The 25468-nt window shown below is 40.0% G+C and overlaps 1 protein-coding gene across 4 annotated transcripts in view; it reads left to right on the top strand.

The window, feature by feature from the left end:
- Positions 1–25468, top strand: part of PTPRE (protein tyrosine phosphatase receptor type E) — a 227493-nt gene that overhangs the window by 169505 nt on the left and 32520 nt on the right. For 3 of the 4 annotated variants that reach the window (XM_075000458.1, XM_075000460.1, XM_075000459.1), the window contains 9 exons: positions 9846–9936; positions 10832–10908; positions 11033–11069; positions 11848–11945; positions 13646–13765; positions 16182–16342; positions 20055–20190; positions 20622–20771; positions 24431–24524. In XM_075000458.1, the coding sequence (XP_074856559.1) occupies positions 9846–9936; positions 10832–10908; positions 11033–11069; positions 11848–11945; positions 13646–13765; positions 16182–16342; positions 20055–20190; positions 20622–20771; positions 24431–24524 (964 nt within the window). Of the gene's footprint in view, positions 1–9845; positions 9937–10831; positions 10909–11032; positions 11070–11828; positions 11946–13645; positions 13766–16181; positions 16343–20054; positions 20191–20621; positions 20772–24430; positions 24525–25468 lie in introns of those variants that run through there. The other variant, XM_075000461.1, reaches the window with a different exon arrangement.

Raw genomic sequence — 25468 nt, 5'->3', positions numbered from 1 at the left:
CAAATGTCCAGTGGGTTGTATAGTGGAGAATTAAACTGAGTCTCATTTGTGCTCTCTCCTGAGTTCGAACACAGAAGTGTATCGGACTGTAACTCTAATCCATTGCGTTTTCTCTCTCTCTCTTTCCCTCCTTTTCTGAATGCTGAAGAGTACAGGCCTCTGTTTTACTGAGAAAGTTATGCATTCTAATTAGTGTAGTGATATTCAGGCATCACATTTGGAAAAGCTGAACTGTTTTATTTTATCAAAGTCAGGGATCTTAAACTGTGCCATCTTGGTGCAGAAAAAGAACAAAGGATGGTGAAGGCAGTTAGAAAGTTCTGTAGTATTCAGGCCTCTGAGAATGACAGTTTCCTCTCTGTTGGGAGAATCTTATTGCAGAGGGGACAAGAAAGTCAGGGCCTTTTAAACCAATATAGCTCAGTGATCTTTGAGAAACTGCTCCTTGGGGTTCTGCTCAGATCTGTGGCATTTGTAAGTAGGGTGAGTGCCTCTCAACAGTTCTCCAGTACAACCACTTTACAACAGATGATTGGCAGATGAACCATGCATGGTTCCATTCACTGCCTGAGCAATAAAGTTTTCCTGAAGTATTTCACTTGGTCAGAAAAAGACAGCACGTTTACTTCCCTGTGTCCCAGATTTGCAGTTTCATGGTGGTTGTACAGATGGATTTAGTGTGGAAGGAGGAAGTGTGCCATATTGAGTCTATTCCTGAGCTTCTGCAATATTAGGGTCCATTCCACACATACTTTTTATTCATTTTCACGTCTATCAACACATCATCATGGCAGAACTGAGTGGCATAGAACTGTATATAGTGCGCTACATACAGACTTATCTGGGTCAGTACACAGCTATCAATTAGGCAGTGTAAGGTAGTGCCCTTAGGACTGAAATGCAGTATTAAGTGAATTCCAAATTAGCAGCATTTTTAATGTTGGTGATTTGATTATATGGCTGATGTGTGTCTGTGCTGCTGCTCCATGTGCAGTGTAGTCAGTATTAAAGGTCAGGATTATCTAAGTAGATTTAATATTTTTAAAATGTTAATTTAAGAAGAGTTGTATGCTAGTGCACTAGTATGTTACCAAATTTTGAATTTCGTAATTTAAAAGCACAATATAGTCAGCGGTGGCTCTTTTTCTTTTAAAATGTACATTGTTTTGGTTAAAACAAAAAAGCAGTAAAGTAGCACTTTAAAGACTAACAAATAATTTATTAGGTGAGCTTTCGTGGGACAGACCCACTTCTTCAGACCATAGCCAGACCAGAACAGACTCAATATGATACTCAACATAAAAGCTCACCTAATAAATTATTTTGTTAGACTTTAAAGTGCTACCTTACTGCTTTTTTGTTTCAATAACATATAGACTAGTAGGGCTTTCTCTCTGTTACTAATCAACATTGTTTTGGTTGTGTTCTACAGTGTTCTCTAAACATGTGAACTTTGCTTTCAAACTGAATGAGTCTGACCATCATGGTCAGAGATCTATTTATGTAGACTGACATACAAACCAATATCTTAAAGCATTGAGGAGAACGGTCTGCAAAGTATTCTTAATGGCTTTTGAGCACACTGTTGCTTGCATGGAAGGTGAGGACTACATCTTGCTGTTTGCTTGACACTTGGCATGGTCAAAAGAATGTGAGCATTTGTTTTTAGAGATTGTAGCAGGATTAATACTTAGCACTTGGAATAGTAGCCAGGAATCAGAGCAAAGAATTGAACTCAGAATCAGAGGCCAGATGCCAGAGACAAGGATCACAGTTGAAATCAGTGCCAAGATTCAAATGTGAGCCTGAAACGAGATGAGGCAAGGTCAGCAATGGAGCAAGAAAGGAGCAGGGTTGGGAACAAGTAGAAGCAATTGGAACCATGGATGAATGTTTTGAACAGCTGCTGGGATTAGGAGACAGCCTGTTGATTGTTCCAGCCAAACATGTGCTATAGCCAATCTGGCATATATGCAACAGGTCAGTTATACTGATTAAGTTGTCTGGTTCTCATGCAAGGCCACAATGGTAATGATTAGTCCCCTGGGGCCTGGGTTAGAGGGATGCTGCCAGCAAAACTCTAAGAATAGGTCCAGGGTGTGAATGTTCTGCAGCACCAGTTCCCAAGACCACTCATCCAGACCTTCTGTTCCACCATGTACCATAATCTTCTTCTAATTTGCCAAGAATCAGGGATTCAGTGGACCAATACTCTTTGTCAGTGGACTATTATGGGTAGTGGTACAGAATTGGAGTATAAATTCCAATGTTGGACTTTAAAAGTGATATGTGAAAGATGGGTGGATCTTCAAGGATTTGGGCAACTGTAATCAGGACACTGGGTTAATCTGTTATATGATCTTGAAAGGATTCAGGTATTAGCAGTTGAGTTTGGTGGATGGGTAGCTTTATTTAAGGTTCTGGGCAAAGAGCCACACCTTGTTTGATACAGACAGATTAGGCCTCGTCCATGTGATGTTTGTAGTCTTCTTTGGCAGATGCCAGGTGTTCTTTGAGATACCAGTGCACCTGTTGTAAATGGGGCAGCTAAATCCACAGTGGTCAGTGCTAGAGAACGCCTCGGCAACTTTAGGTGAAAGTGTGTGTGAAAGCCATTGTTCTCAAAGAAAGTTGTTTTAAGGCATGGATCGCATTGTTACATGCAAATTTAGCACGGTACTACAAGGGAAGCCTGTCAGCCCTGGCAGAAACTCAGCAGAAGGCAGTAAAGATACTGTTTGAAGAGCTGATTGCCCTTTTCTGTTTGCTCATTAGTATGCCAATGATCAGTGAACGGGAAGAGGGATTCAATGCCAAGGAGTCTGAGAAATTCCTGCCAAAGTCAGCATAAACTGGGACACCCTCTTCCTCCCCATTCTAGTAGAATGCCTGTAATTAATCTATGATAGTGGAAGACATTTTGCAAAAAGAGCTGAGCCATATCCCAGGTGGTAGAAACAGTGTTGCATGGGTTAAAGAATGCCATCGTTGTTAGGAGGTCAAAAACAACCATGTTTACAGTGTCCCTGGGAGTACTGAAGTTCTACAAGTAAGTGTGTTGCTATAAGAGATGACGGCTGCTTAGAAGCTGGAGCATATTTATGTTTCATGATCATGTTTTGTGGTATGGTTATGGGGGTCTTATATATATATTTTTATGCAAGCTGATAGGCCTAGCTGTTATAAACTTTGCAAGCCATATTCCAGGTCCTGTAATGTACAAAAGGGCCTAGAAGTAGCAAATCAAGGCATAGCTTCAATATCTGAAGCTAGGTAGTCCCTCCAGAATATGAATACAATCCTTGAGACAGGGGAGGCCATTCTGTAGTCAGAAGTAACTGCATTGTTCAGAGTCAGGTGGATCTGGCTTGTGAACTTATTGTTGGGAGCAGGAAATGGATGGAGGATCTCAGACTATCCATCTTTCTGTTGATATAGTTGGATGCCTTGAGCATGGTGGCAAAGAACTATTCACTATGTTCCAGATATTTGTCTTTGTGGTATAAAAAACCCTCCTGTTTCTAGTCCCCAGGTGACAGGTTTTCACGAAGTCAAAGCAAAGGAAGCAAATGAGTGACCAGCCAATCTGGCTTTGGTTATGGCATATAGCAGTCCCTAGTTACTCCTGGTTTTGTATCCACCAGGACTAGAACTGAGAATCTGGCTCTTTGTAGAAGGTGTTGCCACTTCTTGAAAGCCACCTTGATAGACAGTAGCTCCATGTCCCAAATACTGTACTTTTATTCTGCTAGGGCTAGCTTCTGAGAATGAAAGACACAGGCCCTGGTGGTGGTTGCAGGGGCCAACATGTTGTGATAGTACTGCACCTATGGTAAACTTTGAAGCCTCAGTTGTACATTTTAGTGGTTGGATTAGGAATAAGAGCCAAGACTCAGAGGCCAGAACACATAACCAGAGCCAGAGTCAGCAATCAGTAGTTGGAGCTGAGAAACAGAATTGGAATCAGAGGCCAGATGCCAGAGCCAAGAGTCAGAGTCTGAAGTTGGCAATCAGGAATCAGAACAAAGGGTCAGAGCTAGTTTACCTGGGCTGAAGTAAGGCAGATCCATGGCTGGGTCCAGGGTAGGAAAACAAAGTTTCTGAAGCTGGTCCAGCCATGGGTGACTATTTTAGCAGCCACTGAATTGTTGCTGCTGCTGGGTTTAAGAGCTCGTTTGGTGTCTGTCCCAGCTAATCAGGCAGTGTAAACAGTCAGGCAGCCTAATACAGGCCAAATGAGCTTGAGATTGCCCGGAGTATGGCTCACCTGCAGGCCCTCATGACTGACAGGTATCAGTAGAGAATGAAAAAACGGTGAGAGAATGGAAAGTGGTATGGCAAAAAGCAGCAAAACTGTATAAAAGGTCTGACATTTCAGTACCAGAAGCAAAAGGAATATATTAAGAAACTGGCCACCTCCAACCTCCAGGCACAAAAAAAAACCAAACCCACACACCTGCTGGGTACTATTTTTCTCCTATTTTCTTTTAAACCCTTCATACCCCTGAAAACATGAAAAATAAGGCTGTGAAGATATTAATAATAAATCCTAATTAATTATGCAGTTTTAAATTATTGTGATTGTGTGATTAATCACACTGTTAATAAACTACTGTTTATTTTGGATGTTGTACGTTTTCAAATATATTGATTTCAATTAAACAGAATACAAAGTGTGCAGTGCTCACTTTATATTTATTTTCATTACAAATATTTGTACTGGTTAAACAAAAAATAGTATGTTTCAATTGACCTAATACAAGTACTGTGGTTCAATCTCTATATCATGAAGGTTGAACTTACAAATGTAGAACTATCTACAACAAATAAATGCATTCAAAAATACAACCAGGTAAAATTTTGGTGCCTGCAAACCAACTCAGTCCTACTTCTTGTGCAGCCAAATGCTCAGACAAAAATGCTAGGTTACAATTTGCAGAGCTTCTTGTTTACAATGTCACCTGAAGGTGAGAAACAGGTATTTGCATGGCGCTAACATTACAAGACATTTATGTGCCAGATGTGCTAAGGATTCATACGTTCCTTCCTACTGCAACCACTATTGCAAAGGTCATGCATCCATGCTGATAATGGGTTCTGCTGAAAAACAACTTAAAGCACAGTGGACTGATGCATGTTCATTTTCATCATCTTGAGTCACCTGCCACCAGCAGAAGGTTGATCTTTTTTTGGTGTTTTGAGTTCTGCAGTTTCCACATCAGAGAGTTCAAGACTTCTGAAAGCACACTCTGCTTTAAATGTGTTTTCTTAAAATTAACATGTGCTGGGTCATTATTGGAGTCTGCTATATATATGGCAGAATGTGGGTAAACAGAACAGGAGGCATACAGTTCTCCTTCAGGAAGTTCAGTCACCAATTTTAATGAGCACCATCAGCATGGAAGCATTTTATTTGGAATGCTGGCCAAAGCATGAAGGGGCATATGACAGTTTAGCATATCTGGTATGTAAATATCTCACAATGCCAGCTATAAATCTGCTATGAAAATGCCTGTTCTCATTCTCAGGTGACATTGTAAAGAAGTGGGCAACATTATCTCCTGCAAAATTGTAACCAAACTAGTTTGTCTGCGCGATTGCCTGAATAAGACGTAGGACTGTGTGGGTTTGTAGGCCTAAAGTGTTAAATTGTTTTGTTTTCGAGTGAAGCTTTCAATCAGAAAAAAATCTACATTTGTAAATTACACATTCATGATAAAGAGATTGCACTTCAGTACATACATGAAGTGAATTGAAAAAAATGTTTATTAGTTTACAGTGCAATTGTTTGTAATATAAAATAAGCACTATACACTTTGCTTTCTGTGGAGTAATTGAAATTGATCTATTTGAAAATGTAGAAAAAAGTCCAAACATATTTAATACATTTTAAATGCTATTATATTATTGAGCAGTGTGAATAAAACCTTCTTTGTAGAGTAAGAGTTGCTCACACATACATTGCACATCTTCCTGGTGGAGCACTGGGAAGTCCCATAGTATTGTACTAGTGACTTGTCCAGTTGATTATAACTCCCATCAGGTTCTCCTGCTATTTTCAATCTCAATGATCATTGTTCAAACAAAGTTAAAGGTCCTAGTCAATTCTGGAGGCCTCAGATGCTGCAATGGCTGGAGGATTGGTAAGGGTACCAATCAACGACGCAGAGCCTCCAAAAATGTTTCATATATTTTTATATATAGTGAAGGCCTGCTTTTAAAATGTAAATTTAGATAAATAAAATGGAAGTAGGACCTTGGAAGGTGGTAACAGAATTCTGTGCTGTAGGCATTTCAATTTCCTGTTTGTATGTGGAAAAAACATCATTCATCTTCTGCCTTTCTTCACAGAAAATAATTAAATACAAATATACTAACCAGATTGATTGGTTTTTATTTTTTTCAAATCCTCCATAAATGTGCCTTATTTATAGTTGTCATTAGTAATTTATATAGCAGAACGTGTGCTTGGTGCTTTGCAGATATCTATGAAGACCAGGTTACTGCCTCAGAGAATTTTCAGTGTAAGGTCCTGATCCTACCAGCACTTATGCATATGATTAAATTGAACCATGTTAGTAATAGGAATCCAATAGGATTCCTAATGTGAATACGTTCCAGTCAGACAAAAGGACATGGAACATGGGGGAAGGAGTGTGACCTAAGAGCAGTGACTGAGCTTGTACATTTGGCATATGTGTTTTTCATCCCACTGTATGTTTCTAAGCATGCTTCATAGGATTTCCCATATGCATAAGTGTTGACAGGATCAAGCCCCACAAAAATACCATTAATGCTCTTGAATACGTATATCCAGCATGCAGTTGCCCTAGGCCTCCAGTGACTTGACACAGTGAATAAGCCTTCATTTTGGAAAGTTATAAAATGTTTTATTGGAGTTTGATTAAGGTGAGATTCAAACTGAGAAGAGTGACATTTTTAACAATGTAAATGTTTTGGCCAAAAGTGTGGTTTCTAGACGTGCATGCAGATTTCACACCTTCCTCAAAGTACATCGGTGAGAGCAATGGGGGGCAGAAACTAAGCTGTCTTCATGGCAGAATCACCTGACCCTGGGGTTTCTCTGAGTCCTTGGGATCAGAATTGGAGAAGAATATATACGTTGGACAGGCCAGGTTGTGCAAGTTGAATGGAGGCAGATGTGCATCATCATCGTCCCCCATTCCCCCTTCCCCATGGAGATAGTTAGAAGAGATGCAGCCTCCTACACAGTTCAAAACCCCTCTTTAAACAATGTAGTGGGCAGCTATAGCCAGGAAACTCTGGTAGTATGATCGCAGTGGAGACATGCAGGTAGGGGCTCATCGCAGGGCTTGTCTTAAATGCAACATTAGCTTGAGCTGTAGTGAGAGCATTGCTCCTAATTTGAGCCTTGTCCATGCACAGAGACTGTTAACTCATGTGTGGTGGAGCTTTTAATTTGATTCAAGGGGATGTAGGCTAAAGCCTGAGTGAGCATAACTCAGCAGCAGTTATCATTCTCTGATGGGGGCACAGGCTAACGCTACACAATTGCCACACGTTTTCCAGTCTCTTCCCGTGATCCCTATTTGCCCCAAAAGGACAGAGAAATTCTCCCACAATTCACTGGGAAAGAATTCACTGTAAAGCAGCTTAGCTTACTGCAACACTGAGAACCATGGGATATGCTCACAAGAAATCTTAATACCACGCAAGACTCAGTTCAGCTCCAGTGTCGACACACAGCAACTTCAACATCATTTTTCAGTATGGCTGCTCCCATTTGAGCTAGGCTAACTCGAGGGGAGTCAGTCAAGTGTAGATGATTGGAGTTAACTGTAGGGAAGAATTACAGCCTTGTGATCCTTGGCAATCCACTAGGCTTAAGGGTGAATCATGGTTTGTTCTGAAGTACCAAACCTGTCTCATAAAAGAACTCCATAAGAAGTCATTGCAGAAGTTTTTTCTTCCTTCACTATCTTCTGTGCATTTGGGCTAGGAAAGAAGGGGTCACTGTGGGAAGAGACAATCCAGCCCATTGCACTGTTTTTATGTTCTCTATTGGTGAAAATGTAGAGTTGGGGAGTAGGCTGCCCAGAGTAATTTTCACCAGCTTTTCAAGTTTAAAGAGGAAGGAGGCGTCTTATACTTTACTGAAAACATTTAATGAGGTCAGATTTCTGGTGTATATAAATGAAGGTCCTTTTTTATTTTTGTACATGTTAAGGCTTTTTAATCATTTTCAGAACAATTAATTAGGGACGTGGAAATCTGTGGACTTTATTCATAGAGGGGGGAAAAAGGAAATAATATCGTATACAAAATCAAACTAAATTGGTTTTATTTACGTTCACAGTAGTCTAGTCAACTTTTCTTGACCTGTTTTTAAAATGTTCATAAATTTATTCGTAATATACAGAAACCAAATATAAAACATGCTTAAATGATAAAAAGGATAAAAATTAACACACAAGGCAATTTATATTAATTTTTTTATTCATTCATTGTTCAGTCCTGACAACACTGCTTCGTCTGTGTTCTTAAGGGGGAATTCCACATAATGCATTGCCAGAAAGAGGAAGGGATTGTTGCACTGCGTTTCTTGAAATAGATATTATGTCATCTTTCTCTTAGATGATTCATAGATATTCAGTTTGGTCAAGGTCCTGGAAAAAACAGCTTGAAAGAAGGGTGGGAAAAGGCAGAAAAGGTGACAGTGGTCCTGGAATGTAGAACTACTGTGGCTATGGTGAGAGCCTGTGAAACGTGCTTTAAGATTGTGACATAGATAGAAATCTTGAATCTGATTCTCATTTATGTTAAGTCTTTTTATACACAGTTCTGGTTGCATAAAGAGTCCCTGTAGCAGATAGTAACGCGGAATCAGCTTCTTTCAGCTGTCCTTTTACATCATTCCCACCTGGTTCTATCTAGGCTAGCAGGAAAGTGTGTCAAACAAAAATTTCAAATGAAAGCTCCACATCCAAATATCTCTACCTCCATCCCCTCCTCCTGCAAGCCTCACAGGTGTTCACACTGGGTGTATTTTCAATGTGTCAGGTTCCAAACCACAGTTTTGGAGTCAGGTCTGCAGGTACCATCTCAGTTTCCTTCTCATTGCTTTTTTCTTCCTAAGATAATCTTTTCCTGTTAATTTACTATTAATAACTCTCATTCTGAATGCCCTGACATAAGCATTTATTTTCAGGTACTGAATACACAACTAAGAATTTATTCACAGACCCAGGTTTAACTGATTATTAGCAGGTTGATTAAATCCTTAGGTATTGCTAGCAGCTGCCAAAGCTGCCCTTGGTTCTCAGGGCTTTAAAATGATAGTCATTATTGTATCCCCCTTGTTCCAACTCTGGCCCTGAGCTGAATAGAGCAGATGTGTGATACTCAGTTTTCTAAACATGTATTGAACCTTCCTTGTTAATATCCAAATGTATTCATGTGTTAAAGTCAAATTGGAGCCATAAAAACAGATTTCAAAGGTAGAGCCCCATGGTATTGTACATGCACATCTTTGTGGATCAGAGCATTGTGAGTCATGTCATATGACCTTTGCAATGGCAACTTGATTTCCAGTAAATTATTTACTCACATAAATAGCAACAGTCGCAGTATTCTTCAAAGCTGAAATTTAAAAAATAGTGCTACAGTTCTGAGATGTTGAATGGTTATAAGCTATTTTAGAACGATGAAAGTAGCTTTTTTTCAAGAATTACAATGTCCCGAGAAATTAATTCTCTTAGATAGAGGCCATCATGTATTATTGCATATTTTCTTAGGTGTTTTGCAACTAACAGTTAACACAGGATGTTCTTGCGTTTGCTTGACTTTGCCTGTTTTCACTGTAGTTATTACCAGCTCGATGCCTGCAAGGGACATTTGAAATGGCAAATAAAGAAGAAAACACAGAGAAAAATAGATATCCCAACATCCTTCCTTGTAAGACTTTACAGTTTATTTTCTAATTATTTGTCAGATGTCTAGATGCATCATACGCCAACCATGTCTGTAATGTTGTATGCGTTCACTGAATGTACCTAAGCTGAATAATTGACCAAAAATGTTATTTGTATTTTACACATTAGTACGTAAGTTCTTTTGCAGTTGGTATCCCTTTGGATAACAATTGCCTTCCATTCAATTTGTGTTTAATTCCAGATGGTTTGATATGAATCCTTAAAATCATCCAGAAATTTAAGCTGGTTCTCTTGAAACTCAGCTCAAGTATGTGTAATTTAAAAAAAAAAAAAAAAAAGCTGTGAATATACGGGCCGTGTTTGAGGGGTCTAACAAACCTTATCCATTACAAATATGTTCCACATGATACAAAAAGTATTGCATTCTCAGTAACCCAGTATGAGGTGCAGCAAGATTTTTATCAGGGGGCTTATTAACCTGATACCCCAAAGCTCTGTGCACTGTACAATTATACTATAGTTCAAAGAGACCTCTTCATGATTACCTTAAACAAATTCTTCCATGTTTGTTCCTCAAGAAGGGATAGCTCAGTGGTTTGAACATTGGTCTTATAACCCCATGGTTGAGAGTTCTATCCTTTAAGATTCCAGTTAGAGGTCTGAGGCAAATAAATTTAAAAAAAAAAAACCTGTCAGGAATGGTGCTTGGTCTGGCTGAGAGAGCAGGGGGCTGGACTCCAGACCTCTTGTGGTATCTTCCAGCTCTATGAGATATGTATACCTCCATTTTTTATCATCATCACTGGCATGTTGAAGTGCTTTGAATTTTGAGGAAAGATCCTGATTGATGTAAATACTACAACTATGTGTCTCCTACAGACCCTAATAACACAATTACTTACTTTTTTTCTTCCCAGATGATCATTCCAGAGTAATTTTGACCCAAATAGAGGGAGTTCAATCTTCAGACTATATTAACGCTTCATACATAGATGTAAGGTTTTCACTTTCAATCAGATTGCTCTTTTTGATTGCAAGCTAAATGTCAAATAGACATTTGTCTTATGATACATTTTGGCTTTGCATCTTTTAACTAACCATCATTTTTATTTCTCTAGGGTTACAAAGGAAAGAATAAATTTATAGCTGCTCAAGGTAATGTATGTTCCTGTCTCCATTTTTGAACATATGCACAACAGAGTGCAGCCCTCCCACCACCCATTCCACCCTTGCCAAGAAACCTCATATCCCACACCAAGGTTAATGTGCTATTAAGTCAAAAATTGCTACTTGAGTACCAATAAGTTGGTTTGTTAAGGCATGGGCATGGAAGTGAGTTTCAAGCTGTAAATGCTAAATTGAGCCCATTGCCTGACCTGCAGCATATAGTGGATCTAGAGTGAGGAGGCATGGCTGCTGCTCTTAGAAAGGTGCAACAAACCTGTTCCCTGGGAAGCGGTGCTTATTGTCTCTGAGAGGTGCAGACCAACCTGCCTTGGAGTATCGATTGTGTTTGAAATGCCAACCCACTGCTGGAAGTATTCTGAGTCCACTCACCCCATCCAGTCAATCTGGGAGCTGGATAGACCCAGCCCAGATTCTGACTCTTAATGATGCAGGTATATGTGGCTGGTCAAATTTCCAATCATCCCAGCACCATTATGCTAGGTTTTGTGAGCAGTCCTTTGTTTAAAGACATACTTAGTGATTACATACCAGCATATGTTTTCTGTAAGTTTACAGAGTTCATATAGCTGTACTTAAAAGCAGAGAGATTTTCACTGTACATACAGTGCATGTGTAAAACTGACATCAGTGTACTTTCATGAGATATGAGCTGGTAACTCATGAGTGGAAGAGAAAAATGTTGTGTACTGTGATATTGCTTGTTTTCTTTATGTCTCTTGAGTATAGAACTGTATTCTATGTGCAGGCCCCAAACAAGAAACAGTTAATGATTTCTGGAGGATGGTATGGGAGCAGAAATCTTCTATTATTGTTATGTTAACAAACTTGAAAGAAAGAAAAGAGGTAAATAACTTTTATTTCAGTTTGAATCAGTCTATTTTGAAATAGCAACCCCCCCGCCCCACATACACTCCCAGTAAGCAATGTGCTGCTTAGCACCTGGCTGTTGATAGCTGTCACCACTTCCTTTTCCAATCCTTTCAGGGGTTTAAAGCCTTTGCTAAAAATGTAGTTCTAACTTACAAAATTTCGAGTTTATAAATATTTCCTGGTGACTAATTTCCTCATAACTAATCTTTTATCATGTGCTACACTGCCTCACTGTCAGACCTTAAGCCAATGGCAAATTGAAATGAGGGGCTTTTTGGTTTCTTTTGCAATGTATGTGAGACAGGCTCAATATGCTGGATTGAGGGTAGGAATGAATGTTGAATCTATATTACTCATTTAGAAATTTTCAGTGAAAAATTACATTCATACTGTGAGCACTACAGATAGAGATGGCTAATCTGAAAACAACCTATTTCTTTGTGAAAGGCTGCCTTACAACTCCTTCTGGTTTGCTGTCCTCACATCCATCCCTCTCATTTCCTCTCCTTCCCTCCATTCTTATTTCATTTGTAGCCATCTTGTGCACCGGCTGAACAGTAAAAATTACTGATGTTATGCTACCTAACACTTCAGAGTTCAACATCATTACACGGTTATCGTCTCTGCTGGCTCACCAGAAATACATTGATAAGAAGTTTAAGAAAACAGAAAACAAAACAAAAAATTACCCATGCACCCTTACAAATTATGCTCTTGGGCAAATGTTGCTCTTGGGCAATTTTGTTTTAAATACCTCTTTATCCTCATAGACTTCTTCGTTAAACATTCCAAACACTCAAAAATGTAGATTTGGAACTTGGACTCCTTAGTCAATACAAAACTGGGGCAGCAATGAAGGCAATATTCCAAGTTACTGAAAACAAAGTGCCTACCATATTCTGCTAAAGAGTGACTTTTCCTGCCAGCTAAAGACAGTGTCAATAAACTCCAAAATAACTCCAAACAATTCCGCCCTAAGATCAAAGGATAATTGTTTTGGAGGGTGAGGATACACAGCATAAACATATGATATTGATATAAGTTAATTTACGCAGTGCCTCTTTACACTTATATATATTTTTATTGGAAAAAGGAAAAGCTATTTCTTTGATTACTCCAAAGAACTATGAAGGAGCCTGTACAAGGGCCTCTCCCTTTCCTGTAATCCTAGTGTCACCTGCCTTCCTGCATGGTCAAACAGCATGTTCATACCAAGGCCTGACATACAGGTGCTATTACCAGGATGTATCACCCTGACTCATTTGAACAGGTTAGACATTCCCTTCAGACAACCATCAGTCCATGATGGTTGGTAAAAGGCTTATTCCACAGTAATAAACATATTGCTACCTTCTACCCTGGTCTAGAATTCCCATACAACTGATGGATTTCACCCAGGGTTACCTGACATTTCTCAGCTGTTAACCCGCTCTGTGGAGTCTGGGGGTTAAAATGTGAGGCATATGCATTCTATGATAAAAATAAACAAAACGAGATGGAACAGAACAAACAAAACAAAACAAAATGGGAAAAAAAATCAGCCTCCTTCATCTGGTTGCCAAAGTTCAGATGTATGACTCTCTAAGATGGGTTTATGGCTGTATTCCATCAGTAATGGAGGTAGCCACACAATATTTAAAAGTACTAAATGCGTGTGCTCTGTGTTTGCATAGGATAAATGTTATCAATACTGGCCAGATCAAGGATGCTGGACTTACGGAAATATCAGAGTTTCTGTGGAAGATTGTATCATTCTCGTAGACTACACCATTCGCAAGTTTTGTATTCAGTCAGTAAGTAATAGCACTCTTGCTACTCCTTCAGAGTAGTTATTAATTTTTAATTTAAATGATGTGTAAAAGAAATCTGGGCTTTTGTTTAAAATGAATTTAACTAAAATTGGGTTGAAACATATATGTGCACTAAGAAAGCAGTAAGTGTGTGGAATCAATTTCCACTTGAGTAGTAGGAGTAAAAAGCTGTGTCTACACGTGCACGCTACTTCGAAGTAGCGGCACTAACTTCGAAATAGCGCCCGTCGCGGCTACACGCGTCGGGCGCTATTTCGAAGTTAACTTCGACGTTAGGCGGCTAGATGTCGAAGTCGCTAACCTCATGAGGGGATCGGAATAGCGCCCTACTTCGACGTTTAGGGACCGTGTAGACGATCCGCGTCCCGCAACGTCGAAATTGCCGGGTCCTCCATGGCGGCCATCAGCTGGGGGGTTGAGAGATGCTCTCTCTCCAGCCCCTGCGGGGCTCTATGGTCACCGTGGGCAGCAGCCCTTAGCCCAGGGCTTCTGGCTGCTGCTGCGGCAGCTGTGGATCCATGCTGCAGGCACAGGGTCTGCAACCAGTTGTCGGCTCTGTGTATCTTGTGTTGTTTAGTGCAACTGTGTCAGGGAGGGGCCCTTTAAGGGAGCGGCTTGCTGTTGAGTCCGCCCTGTGACCCTGTCTGCAGCTGTGCCTGGCACCCTTATTTCGATGTGTGCTACTTTGGCGTGTAGATGTACCCTCGCAGTGCCTATTTCGATGTGGTGCCGCGCAACGTCGAAGTTGAACATCGACATTGCCAGCCCTGGAGGACGTGTAGACGTTATTCATCGAAATAGCCTATTTCGATGTTGGCTTCACGTGTAGACGTAGCCAAAGAGAATTATGCAAATACTGATTGCTGTGTGGGACTTAAGTTTAAAGAGGTATCAGTCAAATTGGATCCTGTGAGTAGGTAACCAGCTGTGAAAGGTATTTTGCATGAGCTTGGCCACCCCATGATGTGATATTTGGGGCAGAACTGAAGAGTGTATTTGCCATCCTTTATGCAAAAATATTTTTGAAGTTAGAAAAAGTTTTTAAATGATTAAAAACGAGATATTTTACAATTATGGAGGGATGGCAGAGTTCTTATCTAACCATTCAAGACATGAAGGGCCAAACACAAGAGAAGAGGAGGAAGAGGTCATTATAGTTTCCTGATTGCTCTGCTAGAGCCTGGCCCCTGGAATGATTGGGCACTCTATATTGTGTGGGGATAGTTGGAGTACATTGTGTTCTGACCACCTCTCCCTCACTCTCTTGACATGCCCTGTGCACCAGGGAGTGTGGTGAAGGGAAACACACAAACTGATTTATCCATTTTTGCTGAGAAGCACCCCCAACTGCAGAGTCGTGGTCAACTTTCCTTCCTTTTGTGCTACCTCTCTGGCCTAAATTGCCCACACCTCTGTCTGGTCTTACTTACAGTTTTACTAAGCTTATTTATTTAAAAAAAAAATTCTAATTGTGTAGTCTTTTCTCCTGATCCACTGTGTAAATTAAATGTGCTAGTGGCTTGCTTAGCATGCACTCAAAGGCATTAAAGCTTTGTCTACACAACAGTTTTCTCCTGTCTTACTTAAGGTATTTGTACAGTCTGATGTAGTTAAACAGCAACCCTCAGTTTAACTGAATCACTGCAATGTTAATGCTTACACTAGGCCTTGGACTTGCAGCCAGGCTTTCTCTTTTTTTAAAATACCTTGTTAAGTGGTATTTTATTCTTTTCCTCTTCCACCTTTTACATCCAGTTCTCTCCATCACTGGGATGTTTTGCTTCTCAGCAAATTGAAAATTAACTTAGTGTGTATTTATAAAGCATCTTCACATCATCATCTCTGGCCATCAAACAATATTAAAAATAACTGCAACAGACCGCTAGCAGTCCCTGCAGAGGAGAGGTAGTTAGTCCCTTGAAAATAGGTCTCAGATATAAGGAAACAATTCTACCCTCAGGAGAAAAGCTGCAATATAAACTTACTAAGATTCAGTGTAATGGAACAGTCCAGTGCTTCATGTGGCACGGTATCCTGCACCTGATGATGTTATAGTATCATCTGAACATCACCATCCTTATCTGTGCTTTTATGAAGCAATTCATGAAATAATTTGGCATCTTGTATCTGTCAGTGGTATAGATATTGAAGTTCTTACTCAAACTCCAGTGAAATGTTTTGTCTCAGTAAACACAGAGCAAGAAGTGAAGAGCTCCAGTATTGAGTCTCCATTTAATAGAAATTGTGAATCTTATTTCTCATGAACAGTACCCTAGTGCTACTCAAATTTAAATGGCAAATATATGGGTTAGTCAGGCTAAGGTAACTAGTCTGTTTGCAAGTATTAACATATGACATAAAATGTCATACTCATAGCCTGTTCATGTGTTTCTAACAGCTTCATGATGGCTCTAAAATTCCAAGGCTTGTAACACAGCTCCATTTTACCAGCTGGCCTGATTTTGGTGTGCCTTTCACACCCATTGGGATGCTGAAGTTTCTGAAAAAAGTCAAAACATTGAATCCTTCACACGCTGGACCAATTGTGGTTCACTGTAGGTATGTACACACTCTTTAAACCATTCTGTCTTCTTGGGCTTTAATGGTTTGTGAAGTGCTTTGTGTATACCAGAACTACATTTCTGTCTCTTGGTTGAAGATGCCCCAGTTGCATAACAGTCAGAACCAGGGAGAGGGATGAATTTGAAAACTCGCTCTTCTCTCTCATTTTATAATAGTGAAACTTCAGTTTGTTGTCCCCAGATTGATAGCTAATGTATGGCATCAACACATTCCCTGTCAGAAAACAGATTGGTAACAAAATTGGCTTACTCTGTCATTGAATGTCTTCAGCAATTACATCCCCCAGTTTTCTCACAGTAGAGTTCCTGTTTTCTCTCGTAGTTTGCTCATTCTGTGTTGGATATGTTGTAATGTGCACTTGTACTTGAGACAATTTGTTTAACGCTATGATGTTGGGAGTCTGGATGTCCCATTACTACATTCTGATACAGTGTGTTCCAATTCATGCATAAACACTTGAGCCTCCTGCCACTAAGTGGTTAATGTTAAACCGTTGAAAATGTATTATGGTAAAAATGAACATAAATAGATCAGGTTTTGTAGACGTTCAAAGGAAATGTTAGAACTTTTACAGTCGGAGCTGCTGTGTCTTAGACATCAAGAAATCCTCTCTTCTCGGAAACAACGTATCTGAATTAAGATTAGATCAAAACTAATAGAATAGTGGCTTTGTCCTTTTTTTTTTCACTTTCTTTTCTGTTTTCCACGTTCGATATTTATAAATATTCTCAAGTGGCTTTAAAAGGCTTTTCAGTGGGGAAAATGTGTATACCTTGGTCAGACACTCTTACGTTTGTTGTTCATCAGACAAATGCCTGTCTTAGGAGCTTGGTAAGAATTCTTGTTCTCTTGAGGAATATACATTGCAGAAGTCTTTTTTTTAACATTTAGAAGGAAAAAGATGATTTTCATAATCTATCATGATTTTTTCCTTTGAGACATCCATATTTTTATATTCCTTTGCTCAGGTGTTCTATACACAGAATAATACTGGGAACATGCAGCAGGAACTCTTTACCAGCAGGACTGTACTTAAGCTAATTGATATGAAAATGCACACAGGGCACTGATAGTAAATAAGTAGATCTTCTTGAAAAGAAAAAAAAAATGCAGCTATTTAAATGTAATGGTCCAAAACACTGCAATAGCACTATTGTGAGCCACAGTGTTTTGGACTAATTTGTTACTTCCATGCTGCTAGAAAAATGTAGACTAAAAATCATGGCATCAAATTTCCTTTGCACTCCAGGAAATGATGCTGGTGAATTGTTGGAAAAAGGAAAAGGAAACTCATCCATAACGAGTAATACTGTATTTCTCTGTGGGCTTTTATAAAAACAACATGCAGTGTTCAACACAAAGAGCTTGATCAGAACAAACATGGTATTCAGAAAATTTGAGCTAAATCATCACACAATAAGCGAAGCAGAAGCAGGCAGAATGAGGAGAATGAGGAAAACAGGAACAATTCTGACAAATGTTTTTTTTTAATGTTACTGTTCTGATTGGGGTGGAAGCTAAGAAGGAAGGGCTGAAAAAAAAAATTCAGAGTACAAGAATCATCAGGGGTTTGAGTCACAAGTGAGTCAGAGAGAGGTAAACTGTTGAAAGTGACAGCAGAATGGAGGCAAGAGAGTGAAGTAGTCTTGGGACAGAGAGGGCAGTGAAGGAATTAATAATAGAGAAAGCAGGAAGAACTGAAAACAAAGCTCATGGAGCTTGGGGAGTGGAGAGAGGTCAGGGAGCAAGGAAATAAGAGAGCTTAGTACAGAGATTGATCGACACAATGGAGGAAAGGCAAACTGAGAAAGGACAGTGAACAGGCAGTGTTCAAAGAGGGAGAATTTGGAGACAGGTCAGAACAAGAAAATGCCTGGTAAAGTCTGAGGCAGAGATATAGGACAGAACCAAAGGGAGCTCAGAGGTGGAGTTCAGATATTAATAGAAGTAAGTCAAAGGTGGGGGAGGCAAACTTAATCATAAATGTGGAAACTGATGGGCAAGCCACTAGGTTCATAAATAACCACTTGGTGGGAAAGGTGATAGGGTGGAAGAGTTGTGTAAGGGGAAAGAGAGAAGTGATGAGGGAGAGAGGAGCAATATCTCCAGCTCAGCTTTCAAGCTAGGGTAAGTAATGAGAAGATGAATAAAAAGAGGGGCTCACCAAGCAGAAAATTAAATGTTGTTTGTAGAGGAATCTTTTAGACATGAGGTGGTCATGGGCACTGATCTTTCTATCATAAGGATAATGTACTTTTTGATGTGCCATTATCAATGGGGAGCTCTGCTGGTTTTAGTTTGTGCATTTCAGCATTCCCACAAGTCAAATTTGTTGTGATTAGTACTAAATGAATAGTTTTATTTTACTGTAGCAGACCATGCTAATGGTTTAAGATTTCCAGGCAACATGGATGTCTATTCAAACAAAAAGGACACTGTGCACACAGGCATAGAGACATATAAAGATTATATAATGATACATGGGTTTTATGTAATAAAATGTATAAAATATTTTTAAATAACAAGGGGGTATTTATTTCAAATCTGTGACATAATTAAAATGCAATAAATCAAAGAAATTGAAACCCCTTACCATTTAATACTCCGGAACCAGGCAATAGAAAAATTACACATATACCCACGCAGGCTACATATATGTGGTAATAATTATGTTCTCTCGGTTCTGTACATCCTTGAGAAAACTTTGTGTGTTTGCAAAATGGTGATAACTTCTGTGGAAAATACTATAATTAGTTGCAAAAAAAAATCTAGTTCTCAAGAGAGCTATAGATGGTTCATAAATTCACAGAGAATATTTAGGTTCCCCATAATTGCACATCAATGTGTTTTGAGTTAAATATTCATTTCATGAGGTCTATATTTCTGACTGTATTTTAAATCTAAATGTTGCTTTAATGACAGTCAGATTGAATCTGTCAGCATGTTGTGTGAAAAATACTTTTACATTTTTAGAAGGTGATACAGTACAATGGCATGTTAATAGCCACAAGATAAAATAAGCTAACAGAAGGTTAGAGGAAAGTTGTTAATCCCTAGCACAGGATGCCATGCCCTTTTCCTCTAAAAGGAAGAGTTGAAAATAATTTATGATTATATCATTTGTGATAAACTTGCTCCCTCTGGTGGCAACTGGAAGACATGATAAAATAATATTTTTGAATGGGCATGTGAAAACTTATAGCACTTAAAAGGCTTAACACTTGCCAACTGATGTAAGATGTAAAACATGCTGCTTCACTAATAGGAAGCCAAAGAGATTCAGTAATCACATTTAGCATGTGTGATCCTTTATCATAGCACTTATATCTAGATCTGGCTGAAAAACGGGAAACACTTTGCAAATAAATTATACCTTTTTTCCCTTTTAACAGAAATCCAAAAATCATCATTGTTTCAACCTGCTCCAATGATTCTCCAAAAAGATACTTTTTTATGAAAGCTTCCTGAAAAAAAAAACGCACTTGCTTTTTGTTTTTTAAAAAAAATGACATTCATATATTTTCAGCCAGCTCTTTAATATCACTATTTATAGTCAAAAGTGAATCGTTATGAAATGTAATACCAGTGTGGATTTCAGTCCAATGTAAACAAAATTTGGACTGGTTGTGAGTTACTGCCGCAATCTATCTGGACTTCATAGCTCATTTATGTCTCTTTTCTTTTTAAGTGCTGGTGTGGGTCGAACAGGCACATTTATAGTGATAGATGCCATGATAGATATGATGCATGCTGAGCAGAGAGTTGATGTTTTTGAATTTGTTACAAGAATCCGTAATCAGCGCCCACAAATGGTTCAGACTGATGTAAGTAAGCACAAATCTGTTGTTGTCTTCTGTTCATTTACCATATTTGAAACAATACATTGTTTCCCAACCACTGGTGAATGTCCCAGTACTTCCTCCCCTCATTCATCCACAGCAGGAGTTATGGTGAGACTAGGACATGCTGAAGAGTGACAGGTGGTGGTGGTGTTGAGGGGATAGGCAGTAAGTGAGGGTTGTGACAATCCAGTCCTTTATGACTAGTTTGTGTGCAGAAGGACCACTGTTGTGCTTCTCCCATTTGTGCTCTGGTGTAGTATCAAATGTGCATGACTTAACTGGAAGCCATTTTTACAGCCACAAGACAGTGACCTAAAACGTTAGAAACTATGATACTAAAATACATGATTTTGTTAATTTGTATTTCACTGCTTTACCCTGTGTTTAATGTGTTTGTTGCTTTTTCATTCTAGATGCAATATTCATTCATTTATCAAGCCTTACTAGAATACTACCTCTATGGTGACACAGAACTAGATGTGTCCTCCTTAGAAAAGCACCTTCAAGAATCGCAGAACAGAACACCACATCTTGTCAAAACAGGGCTAGAGGAAGAATTCAAAGTAAGTAAAGAGAGAAGCTTATCTCCATACTGTAGGGATCAGCCCAACAAATAACATGGTAGGAAAAAGTGTGATGTGTTTGAAAAACTATCAGAACTAAACAACTTAGTTGTTTGTTTTATTTCAGTAAGGGGGAAGATGAAGGAGGATTTTCATGCATGAACTCTCAGGAGTCAGAAAATTATAATGTGGTGATGTCCTCGTCTTTAAAGTGAGGTTCTCCTCTGAAAAGTGACCTCTAAAAATGAGACCTTAGCAGACCTGCTCCCAGTGGGTGTTGAATAATGTGTATTTTTTCTTTGAGTAGTGTCCCTATGAGTACTCAACTGTAGGAGTGTTTGTTTCCCTGTGCTGCTGATTGGAGAACTTTGATAGTAGAGTCTATTCAGCCCACATGTGCACTGTTCTTCCTCATTCTCTGCCATGAGGCTAACCAGCACTGAATGGATAAATCCCTCTTCGTTCCTTCTCAATGCCCATAGCTAGGGATGCAGCAGTGAGCAATCTGTTCATCAGATTGTTGACTCTGTTTGAATTCAGATAGCTAGCTAATCCTTTTCTTAGTGTTCCTCTAGTTCTTTTTCTTTTCCTAACTCAAAAAAGAAGAAAAATAAACATTTCTCCTTGTCTTGCAATTGTCCTGGCCTGAGATAGGCCTAGTTCACTAGGTTTTAAGAGGTGCCTCTTGTGCAAAAGAGACCAACTCATTAGCAAGTGGTCATTCATGCTGCAGCTGTGGCCTTGGGGAATGTGGCCTCCCACATTTTCCCTGCAGTTTAATTTACCAATAATTAAAGTCCAAATCTTGGAAGAACAGAGAATTCAAAGTAAATACCTCCTCATGAAGGAAACTCTCCAGCCATGCCCAGACCCGTGCCAGGAGTCATCCAGGTGACATGGCCCATCTTTATAGCCATTGACATCTAAGGACTGTGAGTTGAGGAAACAAGTACAGACCCTTTGTGAGACTTTAAAAAAGACAGCTGTGATTCTCCAGAGTGTGCCCCAAACCAGCCTAAAAGCATTTCTGACACATTTAGTATCATTGGCATCAAAGCCATCCAGGTACCCATTGGTCACAAGGATCCAGTGCGATAGGTAACAAAACTGCAAATTGTCAGGCTATGACAGGAAAATATGATTACATCAGTTACTCCAAGCTGAACACATTTATTGATCAGCTTCCAGAGTCACACTAGGAACAGGTTTATGCCATTTTTACCAAAGAACAACTGGCTGCTGAGACAGCACTGAAGTTGGTGCTTGATGCAGCCATGAAGCAGCCTGATCCATTTCCACAGCTGTCATTGTATGACAAGCACCATGCTTACATTTCTCCAGTTCCCTTAAGAAAGCGCAAGCACTAGTAGGGGGCGTTTGATTCAATAATGTAAAATTGTTTGCTGAGAAGACTGAGGTATCCATCCATATGCATAAAGATTTCAGACTTCTCTTTGATCATTAGGGATTCACACACCTGAACAAGAAAGAAAATATAGCCCTCAAACTCAGCCTAAATCCTGCACAGCACGTTTTCCAATTCTGTGTGCCTATGAGCCTAAAAGGAAGAAATCCTGGTTTTTGGAGTGCAACCCGTTGGGTCCTCAGTCGTCTTACTCACAATCATCTGCCTCAAAGCATCTGGTTTGATGCCTTGGTATGTGCACCAAGAGCCCATGCCCCTCAATATCAAGTGCAGATAAATAACCTATTATTTCTGTTTGGGTATCGACTTGCTCCTTTCCACAACAACCGGGAATGGGTAACATCTTGACACATGTTGAATAGTAAGAGAGAGGGAGCTGTGCTAGTCTATACACTATCAAAACAAAAAGCAGTCAAGTAGCACTTTAAAGACTAGCAAAATAGTTTATTAGGTGAGCTTTCGTGGGACAGACCTGCTATGGTCTGAAGAAGTGGGTCTGTCCCACGAAAGCTCACCTAATAAACTATTTTGCTAGTCTTTAAAGTGCTACTTGACTGCTTTTTGTTTTGACCTGGACACATGGATTCTCAAAATCATTTGTAAATAGTGTTCCATCCACTTCACCTCTTTCTTCCCAACACTGTTCCCTGTCCTCCTTCACGGATCTTTCTTATGAGAGTGTGCTATGACAAGAAACAGGTGATCTCTTCTGCCTCAGAGCTAAATGACCTGTATTTCAGCATCTATGAGGCAAAGATTTTTACTCTCATTTCTTGATACCCAAGAAGACCCATACTGGACTTCAGAGGACTGAACAAGTGTAGCAATGCTAAAAAAATTCAAGATGGTCATGTTAGCAGCAGTTATTTCCCTTCGTGACCTGCTGGGTGCTTATTTTCACACATCAATCTTGCCTTCCCACAGATGATTCCTCAGATTAACCCTGGATCAGAATGGTCCTCCATGGCCTTTCATTGGCTCTTAGAGTATTCTCACCATCAAGGTGGCTCATCTGCTCTCCCAGGGAGTTGTGATCTACCTTTACCTGAACAGCGGTCTCCTCAACGAGGCCCTCAGGTCACCCAAACAACTGTGTACTTGCTCTTGGCCTATAGAGCAACATTTAAAAATCAATGTGAACTCCTGAACAGTACTTAAAGTATATACGGGTAGACCTCAAATCACTGCAAGTGAGGGCGATAACTTCTCAGCACAGGCACATCCATGACAACTCAAGCCAGGCTTTACATGAAGTATATCTCTAGACATAGTTATCTGGCCTTATAAGCCAAACAAACAGGCTACATAAACATCTATCACTGCCCACCAAAGTCAAACACTACCTGGGGCAGTGGAAGACCCAACAAATGTCTGCATGAGGATCCCCTTTTCACAACCTGCTTCACATTAATTCTCCAGCACACGTGGTGGGACACACCTCTCAACAACCTCATGACACAAGGCAAATGGACATCCACAGAGATATCTCTTCATATCAAACTCCTCAGACTCAGGAATGCTTGCACCTATTTCTATTCACTGATTAAGGGTACACACACAGGAGTCAGGACAGACAACATTCTTCCATCTCAAATCTGTACACACTCCATGAGGTCGATTTCCATGTTTGTCACTTTGCTCAACAACATCCCTATTTCAGAAGTCTGTACAAATGCCACCTCAGTGTCTGTACGTACCTTCAGAAACCATTTCGTCATTCAGGGCAACTCTACTTCTGATGCCAGCTGTGGGACTGCAGTATTATCTGTAACGAATGTGATTCTGAAACCCCAGCCCTCTATTGGGTTGTTGTTCAGGAGCCACCAAGTGTGGAGCACCCATAGTGATTCTACTCAGCAAAAAAGGAGGAAGTTATTCACATCGTACAGCACCAATGGCTTTTTGAAATTCATATCTCTGTGGGTGCTCAATGACGCACCCTCCTCCCCTCTGCTTCCAAGCTCTTATTAGGGACTATGCAGTACAGAAGGAACTGAGGGGGCATGAGTGGGTCTTTGCGCACAAAAGCTTATGCTCCAAAATATCTGTAAGTCTATAAGGTGCCACGGGGCTTCTTGTTGTTCTTGAAGATACAGACTAACACGGCTACCTCTCTGATACTTGGAAACAGATATTGAGGAACAGTTAATGAGTATCAGCTAGCCACATTAGTTTGTTTTGTGTACGCCACCAGTGCGTCAAATCCTAACTGTTTTCTTGTTGTTCAATGTAGAAATTAACAAATGTTCGAATAATGAAAGAAAACATGAGAACTGGCAATCTGCCAGCCAACATGAAGAAAGCCAGAGTGATCCAGATCATTCCATGTAAGACACTGTCTTTTATGATATGTACTTAAAGTTATAAATATGGCAAAAAATTTTACGGCTATAATAATTTCCTTAATGAGTAAATGCCATTAACAGAAGAAGACAACAGTCTTGTGGTGAGCTCACCACTAGGTGATACTGGTAGGGCTGAAATTTGAAATTCACTAATTTGTGAATTTGTCTTAGAAAAGACCGTATGCCAGTATACAGAGTTACACATTTTTATGTCTAAGGTATCACTCTAGATGTGTGTAAATATATAAAACATTAAAGAAACCAATTCCTATTCAGAAGAAAAAGATTAAATCCCTCTCACACCCCACGTCCAGTGGCTAAATCCATCGTGCCACAATTTTCAGCAGCTGTAGCTCTGGGGTAAATGGCTGCTGCCCCAGTAGGGAGCAGTAGTTCATTCTCTCATGTCATGGCACTCTCCCCTCCAAGGTCTCCAAACTGCAGCATATTCCTGTCCTGCACTCCTACACCCTCACAGCAAGGCTGTCCCGTGAGTGCAGCACCAGGCTCTCCCCTGAGTGCAGCACCCGGCCCTCCAGACATGCCTATTACCTTTTCTCCCTTGGATTCTCCTGCTCATCAGTTGCCCCTTGGTGTAATTCCAGCTCCCTCCAAGAGTCCCCAGGAGCCTGGATATTGGGCACCCTATCCTCATTTCGTCCCCATATGAGAAGAGGGGGAAACACCCTCTTCCTGCTCCCAGTCCTTCCATGCTGAGAGGAGCGTTTTCCTCCCATTGATTCGGTCTCAAAGGCTGGAAATGGGGGATTCTTCTCCACCCTTCCCAATCTCTTATATTCTCTTTTATGGAAAGCAGGCATCTGGTTGGTACTGCTGTGAGGCTGCTTGTATGTAGAGATGTTGCTGATTCTGGAAGCCAGAACATCCCTGCTGCATTGCTGCTCCTGCACCAGCCAAATCCTACA

This window comes from Carettochelys insculpta, chromosome 7 (assembly GCF_033958435.1).
Source record: "Carettochelys insculpta isolate YL-2023 chromosome 7, ASM3395843v1, whole genome shotgun sequence".
Lineage (NCBI taxonomy): Eukaryota > Metazoa > Chordata > Testudines > Carettochelyidae > Carettochelys > Carettochelys insculpta.
The sequence above is the reverse complement of the archived record's forward strand: the minus strand, read 5'-3'. Positions and strand labels throughout refer to the sequence as shown.